The sequence below is a fragment of the Theropithecus gelada genome, chromosome 3 (genome assembly GCF_003255815.1).
Source record: "Theropithecus gelada isolate Dixy chromosome 3, Tgel_1.0, whole genome shotgun sequence".
Taxonomy (NCBI): Eukaryota; Metazoa; Chordata; class Mammalia; order Primates; family Cercopithecidae; genus Theropithecus; species Theropithecus gelada.
The window spans coordinates 35990037-36002822 of NC_037670.1; the positions used below are offsets into that span (position 1 = coordinate 35990037).

The 12786-nt window shown below is 44.6% G+C and overlaps 1 protein-coding gene across 1 annotated transcript in view; it reads left to right on the plus strand.

The window, feature by feature from the left end:
* The first annotated feature begins 3923 nt into the window (after window positions 1-3923).
* Window positions 3924-12786, plus strand: part of ADAMTS5 (ADAM metallopeptidase with thrombospondin type 1 motif 5) — a 46734-nt gene continuing 37871 nt past the window's right edge. Inside the window, exon 1 of the mRNA XM_025380683.1 lies at window positions 3924-5973. Within this exon, the coding sequence (XP_025236468.1) occupies window positions 4870-5973 (1104 nt within the window). The 5' untranslated portion in view covers window positions 3924-4869. The remainder of the gene's footprint in view (window positions 5974-12786) is intronic.

Genomic DNA, 12786 nt, shown 5'->3' on the forward strand with positions numbered 1-12786 from the left:
ATTCTCCCGCCTCAGCCTCCCAAGTAGCTGGGACTACAGGCGCCCGCCACCGTGCCCGGCTAATTTTTTGTATTTTTAGTAGAGACGGGGTTTCACCATGTTAGCCAGGATAGTCTCGATCTCCTGACCTCGTGATCCACCCGCCTCGGCCTCCCAAAGTGCTGGGATTACAGGCTTGAGCCACCGCGCCCGGCCTCTAATTAGGATTTCTATCAAGCCATCAGCGCAGCCTAGAGGGAAACGTGAGTTCAAGTGAGTACGGGTGTGACACATGCGTGCTGACATGTATTGTGTGTACTAATGCATATGAGATTGGGTATACATGCATTAGTGCATCAGGATACATGTTCTGCCATTGTAAATATCACAGGGGATGGACGGGGGGAAAAGAGCTGGGAAAAGAGTGAACAAGGACTATTTAAGTGTAGTTTCACCCTCTAAAAATGAAGAGTTCTTATCAAAGCTAGAATTGCTCCCAAAGTGTAACCTTTGGTTTTGAAGCAAAGCCCTCTAAAAACTAGAATTTGCAAAGCGAGTGTCAGGAAAGGAAAAAGCTCACCCAGAGTCTTTAAGGCATTCATTAATGGTCCCACGCAGTAGTGGAGCTTAGTAGTGGAGATCTTCCCCGCAGAATCCACACACCCTGCTACCACCAACGGGGCTGATACTAGAAGGGTTTCCAATTCAGCAGGCCTAGGGTAGGGATCTTGATGTGGGAAAGAAAAACGCAGAGTCGAGACTGTAATTCTTCTACATGGGAGGTAGGGAGCAGGTGTTTGGCTGGAAGGGAATATTTTACTGTCAGATATTTCCTCACTCTTACCATTAAAATCATAGTTTGGGGTGGGGGTAGGAAATGACACTTTAGCAAATGGAAATTTGAGAAAATACTACTTACAAGAGTATACAAATCTATGAGTAGAGCTATATTGGAAATACAGGGCTCAGAGCACCTGCAGGAGTAATTCTCTTGCTTTTTCTCCCTCTATATTTGCATTTTCCAGTTTGTTTTCTGTGCATCTATTATACAAATGGCTCCATCTCTAAACTGTGAGTTTCCTCCAAACATTACGCATGACTTGTTCATCTTCTCATGCCTCCAGAGAGCCTCATAAAGGACTTTGCAGTAGGACCTTGACAGATACTTGTTAAGCTGGATACGTTGTAAGAGGTGTTGTAGAATGAGCCCACATTAGGAGCTGGGAGATTTAGGTTTCAGGACATTCGGCCACTACTGGACTTTTTATCCACAGGCAAGCCATTTTGGCATCTAGGTCTTAGCTTTTCACTGTTAGATGGAGGAAGTTGCCCTATCCGATCTCCAAGATAAATTCTAACATTCCGGAGCAGTAAGTCCTTCTTCCTTTTGGGAAATGTACAATTGTCTATCAATGGTATTTGTGATCATATACTGTATAAATTTCTCATTAAATATGCACAAATAAAACTGTTACTTAGAATAAGTAGCAATTAGTCTACTTAAACATGACTGCAAATATATTTTTCTTTCTACTGTAAAAATAAAAAGTTCAGCTACTTTTATCCAGTGCAAATCACTTCCTTAGAGTGACAGATAGTAATTTTTTCCACAACGTAGCAACTCATCCTAATCCACTAGTGTAATGTTTTAAAAACACTACCAAATGAAGTTTCTAAAGTGTCCAAGTTCCTTTCTAAAAAAAAGAAAAAAAAATTACATCCAAGTAGAAATTTTCTGAGATATAAGAATTTACTCATTGTATTCATAAGATTTAGTATTTATTTCCTTGTGAATATGTAGCTCTAGTAAATATTCTGTGCTTGATATTCATGTTTGGAACTTTATCTGTGTCTATCCTATTCTCCCCACGTATTTTTAAATATTTGCATAAACTGAGTACAAATGTCACTATGTAATTAAACTTAAAGGCATAAAATTCAGATTCAGGATTCAGCACAGTGCTTGTGAAAGAGGAGAAAAGCTTCATTAAGAAGAAAATTCAAGCTGGCACTGTGTCTCATGCCTGCAATCACAGGTAATCAGGAGGCTGAGGTGGGAGAATCCCTGGAGGCTATGAGTTCAAGACCATCAAAGAAAAGATAATCTGTTGGAATTTCCTGAAATCCTAAATAACAAATCTGTCTGTGAAAATAATTGTAATTAACAAATTTTAACCACTGTCGCCTAAAATGCCTATCAAAATGATTCTTTGACATGAACAATGACGAAATGATTAAATTTATTGAATCAAGGTTGTATTAGAAATGGTGCTTAGTGCCAAATATTGGACCCTTTTTCACTGTAACTGGTTAAAAAGATAAAGTTTGCTATTTGTAGGTGCAAAGCAAAGACCACGAGAGAGAATGGTTAAGGCAAGGCTCACAGGCCTTGGTGAGACAGAGAATATGGCTGGAACCTCCTATGCTGAGCCATCCAGCTGTTAGCATTGGCCTGGGGCAACTGGCCACTGAGAGGCTGAGGCATTGTGGAATTATAAAGCAATGGCCTTCAGCAATAGTAAATTCCTCCCTGGTCCTGATGTATTTCAGAACCCATCAGGGGCTGTTGGGTGTCCCTAAGGCCCCAATGATTTCTTGATTTCTAAGTTAAAACAAGATGTTACATTGGCCCCTCACAAGACTCCAGAGGGTGTTTCAGGCACAGGGCAATAGGCATTGTTGCCAGGCAATTCTGAAATTCCTTCCAGAGGATTATTGCCACTCTAAGCACCTCCATCCAGCCCTGGACCCTGATCTTTCCGTCCCAGAGAAAGTGATCAGCTTGGGGCCTTGCTATCCCCTGCCCTGCTATCTCCAGCATCACCAAAGTTAAACGTAGAAAAAGATGGAAATGTACAAATTACACCACATTCATTTTTCACTGGTGCATTAGTTAATTAGCCTGAAGAATAATTTGGGGATGGAGGGAGCTCTTACCCCTACAGTAGAAGGTAGACCTTCTAACCATAAGTCGTGGGGTTTTCCTTCTCCCTTCTTAGAATGATAATTAGAGGAAACAAAGAGGTCAGAGAAAATGAGTAGCAGTGATAATGCCACCCGCGTACTAATAAGCACCAATCTTCCTTCCGCCGAAAGTATTCTTTTTCTTCTAAAAGGAATTTCTGAGAATGAAGGCAGGTCAAGGCCTATGGCGATAAGCGGTTGCTTTAGAAGAGACAAAAACAGATAGAGGAATTTATTATTAAATTATCATTTAAGCAAAGAAATAAAAGTGTGAGCGCAAAATTTTAAAATCTTTCGGGAAAAAAAAAAAATGAGCGGAATTCCCTTTAAGAGTTAACTCTTTCCCGCCCTGCCTTTTTAGAGCAAAGGAAGTTCCAGTGGGCTGGGATTAAGGGACAGATTGTGGACCCTGACGAAAGGCGTGCTGGAGAAAGCTGGGAGCCCGCGGTTTGCTCACAAAGCTGCGGAGTTCCCAAGCGGCGGGCGTTGTTGCCCCGGGGTTCCGCGAAGCGCCAGGAAGCGCCCTGGGCTCACCTCTCTGCTGGTGGCCGGGAGAAGTTAGTCACCCGGAGCCCGAATCCGGCGAGCGTCAAAGCACTAAGAGGCTGGAGAATGGGGAGGGAGGAAACCGGGTGCCGGGACGGAGGGGAGGAAGCGAAGGGAACGCGGTGGGTAGGGGACGCATGTGAAGCTGAAAATCTCTGGCTGGTGGAGTTGCACGATCTGCGAGGTCAGAGCGCACGGGTGTGCAAAAGAGGAAAAACTTGCGGCAGGAACTTCCCACCGAGGGCGAGGAAAGCAGGAAAGAAGGAGGCAGGGAGAGACTTGAAACGTCTCAATAACTTTAAAAACACACCAGAACACCCGTTCAGGAGATGAGGTAAGCCAAGGTTAGCCAACCCCAAATGGTTGTGAAATATCAGACAGACCCGGAGCCGCTGTGGCTTTAAAAGTGGCCAAGGAAATCTGTTTTTCTTGCCCCATTACTTTTTTTTCACCCTCGTCCCTCCTTCCACCTCGCCGGGTCCCAGTCCCTTTCTCCTACTTCGTCTCCCTTTCCTCGATCACCCTCCTCTTTTGCCCTCCCCCATCTGATTAGGCGCGGTCTGAGAAGGGTGGGAGTGGTGGGGGAAGCTCTCCCTTTAAGAGGCAGCGTGCAGTGACGAATTGTTGAAATTGCCATTGCAGGATGGCATGCCGCTATAAATTCATTGTTCCACCTCCTCGCATCTTCACAGCGCTCGCGCTGCTCTCGGCGCTCGCAGCTGCCGACTGGGGATGACGGCGGGCAGGAAGACACCGCAGCCGAAGGGACACAGACACGCCGCTTCACCAGCTCGCCTCAGGCTGCCCCCTGCATTTTTGTTTTAATTTTTATGGCTTTTTCCCGTCTCTTTCTTCCCTTCCTCCTGGTCCCAGCAGAGCCAAGGAAACCCACAAAATAAGAAAGGAAGTGGGCCCCGGAGCTTGGAACCTCCGCAGCCGGCTTGTCCAGCGCAGCGCGGGGGCGGGAGGCTGCGCGCACCAGTTGCCAACCCGGTGCGCGGTACCTTTCCTTACTTTTCTTGGAACAGCGATCGTGCCTGCATTTGGTGGTTTTTTGGTTTTTGTTTTTTTCCTTTTCCCTTATTTGCTGAATCTCCACTATCCGACTTTTTTTTTTTTCTTTAATCTTTTTTTTTTTCCTCCTCTTCTTTCTGGAGCACGAATCCAAACATTTTCCCAAGCAACAAAGAAAAGTTCGCACGCTGGCACCGCAGCCGGGACAGGCTGGCGCTGCTGCCGGGCCCCCCTCCCTCCGACACTTGACTCAATCCTGCAAGCAAGTGTGTGTGTGTCCCCATCCCCCGCCCCGTTAACTTCATAGCAAATAACAAATACCCATAAAGTCCCAGTCGCGCAGCCCCTCCCGGTGGGCAGCGCACTATGCTGCTCGGGTGGGCGTCCCTGCTGCTGTGCGCGTTCCGCCTGCCGCTGGCCGCGGCCGGCCCCGCCGCAGCACCTGCCCAGGATAAAGCTGGGCAGTCTGCGACTGCTGCAGCAGCCGCCCAGCCCCGCCGGCGGCAGGGGGAGGAGGTGCAGGAGCGGACCGAGCCTCCCGGCCACCCGCACCCCCTGGCGCAGCGGCGCAGCAGCAAGGGGCTCGTGCAGAACATCGACCAACTCTACTCCGGCGGCGGCAAGGTGGGCTACCTCGTCTACGCGGGCGGCCGGAGGTTCCTCTTGGACCTGGAGCGAGATGGTTCGGTGGGCACTGCTGGCTTCGTGCCCGCAGGAGGCGGGACGAGTGCGCCCTGGCGCCACCGGAGCCACTGCTTCTATCGGGGCACAGTGGACGGCAGTCCCCGCTCTCTGGCTGTCTTTGACCTCTGTGGGGGTCTCGACGGCTTCTTCGCGGTCAAGCACGCGCGCTACACCCTGAAACCGCTACTGCGTGGACCCTGGGCGGAGGAGGAAACGGGGCGCGTGTACGGGGATGGGTCTGCACGGATCCTGCACGTCTACACCCGCGAGGGCTTCAGCTTCGAGGCCCTGCAGCCTCGCGCCAGCTGCGAGACCCCCGCGTCAACACCGGAGCCCCATGAGCGTCCTCCGGCGCACAGCAATCCGGGCGAACGCGCAGCACTGGCCTCGCAGCTCTTGGACCAGTCCGCTGTCTCGCCCGCTGGGGGCCCAGGACCGCAGACGTGGTGGCGGCGGCGGCGCCGCTCCATCTCCCGGGCCCGCCAGGTGGAGCTGCTTCTGGTGGCTGACGCGTCCATGGCGCGGTTGTATGGCCGGGGCCTGCAGCATTACCTGCTGACCCTGGCCTCCATCGCCAATAGGCTGTACAGCCATGCTAGCATCGAGAACCACATCCGCCTGGCCGTGGTGAAGGTGGTGGTGCTAGGCGACAAGGATAAGAGCCTGGAGGTGAGCAAGAACGCGGCCACCACACTCAAGAACTTTTGCAAGTGGCAGCACCAACACAACCAGCTGGGAGATGACCATGAGGAGCACTACGACGCAGCTATCCTGTTTACTCGGGAGGTAGGTCCAGCCGGGATGCGGGGGTCCCAGCGCTGGGATTAGGAGGTAGGTGGAAGGGAATCTTGCTGGTAGCTTTGCTGCTTCCTCAAACCTCCTGCAGCTGTGGATGTGTTTAACTGCTTCTTGCAGGAAATCCAACCAGCCTTCAACTCTGCTCCTGTATTCAGGTTAGCCCCGCAGAAATTTTTGCCTGAAATGACAAGACCTGCTTAGGTAATGATGAAGACTCAGTCATGCTGTATGTCATCTAGTCTGAGGTGCTGTGGCATAGCAACGTAAACATAAGAAGGCACTAGGATGCTTGGGGAAATGATACAGTTGAATGGGGAAAAGAAAGGAAAACAAAGTTGCCTTTGGGATCATGGGTCTTCTTTCCAGTGAAAATAAAATATAACTTTGTTCAACCTAGTGGAAAGGGCTGGATGGTTCATTTACGGTAGTCACTGTTATCCGATGACCTTCTTTTATAAGTGTCCACACCTTTTTACTAGAATCCCTTGTGTTACACAAAGGATGGGAAAAGTTTCTCAAGGACTCTTTTTCCGGGTTGGATTCCTAATGGAGTTCTTACATGTCCACCTTGGAATCTCAGTTCCTGGGAAGGAAGGAATGTGGGCGGGCCAGCAGGGTATAGAGACCCAATCAGATGAGAGGACAAACTTGTGAGGTTCCTTAACAGCTCCTTTGCTTAGTCGACCAGTACCAGTGCGTCGCAAGCACTGCCTAGGCCAACTCCGCCGCCTAGGGAGGGTCACATCCCGTTTGCGTGTTTGGGTTTTGGATGAATATGTTTCCGAAGCCCCAGTGCAGAAGATCTGGGCGAAGACTCAAGACAGGAGGAAGAAATGTTTTCTCAGCATTTCCCCCTTTTAAGAAAGATGGTTATGGGGAAGGAAAGAAAAGGATCTTTAAGGCTCAGAGGCTCTGGGAGGAACGCAGTATCTATTTACACAGTATTTGACCACCACGTTAGTGTGACATTTACACAAAAAGTCTGGGTTGGTTTGGGGCCTGGCTTGCGCATAGTTCTAAGCCTCAGTTGTCACAACTCTACTTTGATTGGCAGTTTTAAGTCGTGCCTCTTAAATGCCTGGTAAGAACTGACTTCTAAAGCTCATTCTTTAAGTGTTTCAGACCCATCCAGAATAAAGGATTACAAACTTTGAAGTATTATGTAAAATCATGGTATGAAATGAAGCAAACAGAACAAGGATAGGAAATTAAATGATGGATTGCAGGAGACTTTAGAATCACACAGCTTCACTACCTAATTCTTCTATTTTTACCAAGGCACCCCTGGTATGAAGGAAAAGTGTTGATAAATTTGGACTAGAGAAACACTTGTGGTTCGTAGGGTGGACATTAATGTAAACCACATGTAAACAAAGATGCTGGAGGGCGGCAGTTTAGGGAGAGCCAGGCAGTGCTCAGTGCTGTGCACAATGGAAAAAATTTTTTTCCTCATTAAGTGATTTTCTGGAAGCCATCCTTTAATTCCTCTGCACAACATTAGTCTTTGAAGCAGTAGAACATTCATTTGTAGCCTTCCTTGCAAAGCGAAAAGCAAAGTTCTGTAAAACTATCCATTTCTTGTTTGGTTTCCAAGCTCCTTTTTTTTTTTTTTTTTTTTTTTGGTAAGCAACTTTCCATATCTAGGGTTCCTTGCTCTGCTACATCACAAGAGGATGCCAAGAAGGAGGCTTTGGAGAGTTTATGGAAGGAGGTTCTCTAAAGGAAGAGGAAGAAATACTTTTGTAAGCACATTGCACCAAGAAGTGGGTCATTTTAGTAGTTCACTTTCATTTTTAAATACAAATCCACATTTCATAATTTTAAAATAAATAAAAATTAATAGAAGGTCTGTTACTTCCTACCTCCTGCCCCATAATGTTACTAATTGTTTCCCAGAAAACAGGAAACTACTCAGTGATTCTCAACGATTTGTCGATTACTTTTTCTGAATTTGTTTTTTGTTTGGATAGTTAACTGTCCCTATTTTTCCAAAGTCTGGAACCTAACAGCATATTTTAAATAGATAAAAAGCAAGGGACAAATAAATTAATGGCCCATCTTAATTTTTGTCAGTATTATAAGAACATGCATTTTTCAAACTAGACTGCACACGGAAAATATTTCACATGGGCCCTCTCTGGCCTCCTTGCCAAGCAGAAGCATACTTTTAGGAAAGCAAATTTCATTTGTGGTTGGCCCTGTAGTATATACATCTAACTTCACAGGAAGCAAATATTTGAAATGCGTGTGTATTTTCAATAGATGCGCCCAATTTAAAAGAGTGTTACTAATTAGGGGGCTGAAAAAATATTTCAAGGCATTTATGCAGCATTCATTTGAGAGTATTTCACAATGCAAAGTTAATCTCTGCCTAATACTTCAGAGCATAAAAAAAAAAAAAAAAAAGAAGGCTGGAGAAGAGATGATCTGAGGTCTTCCATCTCATGAAAATCAAGTATCTTAAGGCCCGAAAAAAAACTTTCAGAGCTATTTCCTTTTCAATGAGAAATACCCAGAGTTGGCACCAAGATTCTACTTTTACAACTCTGTTTTGAATGTAAGAAGTGCGTTGCTTAGCAGCCAGACGCCAAGCCATGAAATCCATGTTTTGATGGGCTCTGAGTCCTGTTCAAATTTAGGTCCAGATGTCTTCTCCTAAATTGCTTGTTTTTCAAGCATGAAGCGAATGTATGAGGATATGTTTTCTACCTCTGTTTACTAGCTGAGGCCACCTTGAAAGTTGCATCTGGAAGTCAACAGAATAGAGCTAGTAACTCATTTATCAAAGGAACACACTTCACTGTCAGGACTGTACCCGGCACTCCAGTACTATTCTAATTAGAGAGAGTTAGCACCAGTCAATTTCCTGGCATAGAAGCTGTTTTCATTCTGAAATGGCACTAATGCTGGAATTCACACCACTTCTGCCATCAAACAGTAGAAATCCAATCTCCCCAGGATTTAACTTTGCTTTCCAGAATCCTTTCCTTGTTCCGGACGTCCTCTTTTATTTTAAGATAATTTCTTCAAAGACAAACTCTTACAGTCGTCTTTTTTTTTTTTTTTTTTTTATAGACCATTTGCTCTTTAGAAACAAAAGCCTACCTGCTTGATAACAAAATAGGAAATTGTTTAACATCCCTTCACCCCTGCATGAAAGCAGCAAAAACCCTGACTCTTTCATAGATTGAAACATTGAATTAAAATCGAACCAACTAAGAGATTGTGCAATATAAAAAGCTAATTCCTTTTCCTTAACTATCAAGATGCCAGTTGATAGATCACTGTCTCAGCTAAAACTCTCTACATTCTGCCTTACAGTGCTGGGGCCAGGTCACCACACAGGGCATTTCTCCTTTACCACATGGCTCCTGGCTTGATTCTGACAACAGGGGGCACTAGAGGAAGACCAGAAGTTTGGAAGAGGGAGAGGGATGTGCTTTTCCTTATTGGCTTGCTGCCTAGACTGACTAATTCAGTCACATATTTGAGTTGAAATCTCATTTAAAGTCAAAAGTGAACGCTTGTCAAGGTATCAGAGCCTATAGGTCAATCCTAATCAATAAAAGGATAAATAACTCAGAAATGGGGAGACTGTAGCAGACTAAGCAGCTCTAGTTAACATTTTTACAATAAACTGTGAGGGATGTTATGCAAATCTAAAATCTATGCAGTACTTGCCTATATGCACCTCCTACGTGTGAGACTCATGTAGGCAGTTTTAGGTAGCGAGATAGAAATACCTGCTCCCTGCCCACTAGGCACATCCCTGGCAGACAGGAAACAGATACATGTGGAAATCGCTCTGATGTTAGGAAAACTCTGATAATTCCCATGCTGAAATATAAACAAAGTCTGTGAAAGGAAAAGGAAGGTAACAGTTAATTCTGCCTATGGACCTTTATATAGGTCTCATTGCAAATGTAGAATTGAATTAATCCTCAAAGGATTGATAGATTGGATTTAGATTCAGCCAGCTGATATTGGGCATTTCTTATGTACTATCCATGGCCACAAACTATTTTACAATTAGTCATTTCAACAATCTGCAACCATCGTATAATTATCTTGACAGAATTCATGTGAAGAGAAACAAAGATAAACTTCTTAGAGTAACAGCTAACAAATGGCAGACAGAGAAGACAGTCCTGTCTAGTACTCTGTAAACTAAAAGCATTATCACAAATTTATTCAGACCTTTAATATGCTCCTCATAGGCAGAGAGGGATTAAAAAGTAACCCCTTTCTTAAGAATCTGTTCCTGGAAACAGACAGGGAAATGGTCATTGCTGTACAGCATGATGACTCTTACGGTAGATGTATTTGTCAGGTATTATGGAAGTGCATTAGAAGGTTGTCACTCCATCTGAGTTCAATTTTGCAGAAAGAGTGAGAGTTAGCCAGATACATAAGGAGGAGATAGGCATTGCAGACATCAGCAAACCATCATGTTCAATGGGGAATGGTAATAGATTAGTTTGGAGAAGATAATAACAGCCCAACTATGGGAAAAAAAACTACACACTATGTCTATTAGTCTGTTCAGACCACTGTAACAGAATATTGTAAAATGGGTGGCTTTAACAACAGAAGTATATCTTCTCACAGTTCTGGAGGCTGGAAAGTCCAACACCAAGGTTCCAGCCAAATCGATTTCTGGTGAGGGCTGTCTTCCTGCCTTGTAAGTGGCCACCCTCTCTCTAAGCCTTTCCACTGCCTGCAAGTAGAAACAGAGAGTGAACACTCTTGGGTATCACTTCTTCTAAGGACACTAATCCTATCTGATCAGAGTCCTGTCCTCATGACCTCATTTAACCTCATTTTCCTCCTTACAGGCCCTATCTCCAAACAGAGGAGTTTTGAGAGGACACAATTCAGTCTACTCCACCATGCTGACAAGTTTTAACTGTAAATTAAGTGCAATGGCAATCATTGGAAAGAACATTAGCAGGAAGACAGCAATGATCAGACTTGTGTTCTGAAATGAGCCTTCTGGTCTAAGTAGTGGACTGGATCCTGGGCGAGCAGGCTATTTCAGAAATCTTCAAGAGGAGGCTCAAGGTGGTCTAAACTAAAGCAGTGGCATTAGGAATTGAGAGGCATAGATTGGGTCAAGAAATGTTAGGAAGAGGTGGATGTGGGTAAAAATTCTTTGTAGCAGAAGGAATGTCTTAGGCTGAGCTTCAGAGGCCAAAATGTTCATGAGATATGCACGAAATAGTGGACAGAATGGAGCAAGAAGGTACAATGGAGGCAGACAGAAAGACTGAGGCTGTATTCTGCAAGGTTTTGAATGCCAGGCTAAGACTGAGGTGAAGGACTGGAGGAATCTAGTAAGATCTGTGTGCTAAGAAGGTGACTGACTGGAGCATATAGATAGGGAAGTTACAGGACGAAAAGGGACCAGTTAGAAATCTCAGTTGATAATTCAGGCAGGAAGTAATAATGGAAAAAAATGAGAAATAGAGGACAACTACAGTGACTTACAGTGGCTAATTAGATGTGACAGCTGAAAGAAGGAGGTGAATTAATGATGTCACCAGGTTTCTTAGCCAGTGCTTCCATTTTCTTGTTTTCTGGAATATCTTTCACAGTGTATTTTACGTATTAATATAACTCTAAATTATCTAGTTTTTCCAACATAGCATAGAGATAAAACCAGGATATTCTTTATTTGCTGAAAAAAAGAAATTCGCTTAACCAAGTGCAGATTGTGAATACAAAAGATAAGATTATGTCAAGAATAACATGTGATGATTTAACAAAACCATGGTGAAGTAAGTTCAGGATTCTAAGTGTTTAGACATAGGTTTGAATTTCAGCTTCAGTACAAGCTTGAGATTTCAGGCATTTAATGCCCCTGAGCTTTAATTTCTTTATAAATTGGAATGCTTTTAGTTAATATCAAGACATGTGTAGCTGGAACAAATGCTAGAGATCACCTGGACCAAACTCCTGATGTTAATGATGAAGGAACTTTGTCTCAAAGCATGTAAATGATTTACACAGTGCTTCTTACTAACAGCGTTAAATTAAAAAGCAATCTACCTTCCATTCACTATCTCTAACCGGCTTCCATTTCTGTTTACCAAAATGACTGTCAAGCATCTACTCCCCCGCCCCCAGTCTCCAACTTGTTCCATCTCTTCTTCCCCTTCTGACCTCACAGTTGTCAGAGAAAGCTTCCTGAGTTGGAACTCTGGGCCCAGATTCTCTTTCCAACTTCCCTGCTAGCCCTCTGCTCAACAGATCCTGTGTTCCAACCAAAACAAACTTCTTGTCATTCCCAAAAAGACTCTGCCTTTTCCCATTCCATTAAGTTTCCACTAGTCTTTCCTTGCCAGAGTATCCTTCCTCCCAGGCTATCAGATCCACTCACTTCCGTGGAGACACCTTTATTGATTCCTTCAAGGAGAGTTCATCAATACCTCTTCTGTTCGCCCTCAACAATCTGTTCGTAATGGAAGTCACAGTTTGCTTTGCTCTAGACATATCTGTTTTGCTCCTTAGAGTGTGATGTTCCTTAAAGCTCAGGATCAAATCTTATTTCGTCTGTTTACCACAGTGTCAGCACTTCCACAGTGTCTGGCAGATTGGAGGCACACAATAATTGTTTTAGGAATAAACATATCTGGGTCTCTGGGCCCCTAACCCATCTGGGCTGTGTGTGTTTGGTATCCCTTAGTATATCAAGAGACAAGGATAGAGATTGTATAAAATGGGTCATTGTAATGGTTGGCCTAATAGTTCCAATTAATGTAGGCTCTGCTGAAGTCTAAAATTAAAACCCCTATTATTGGG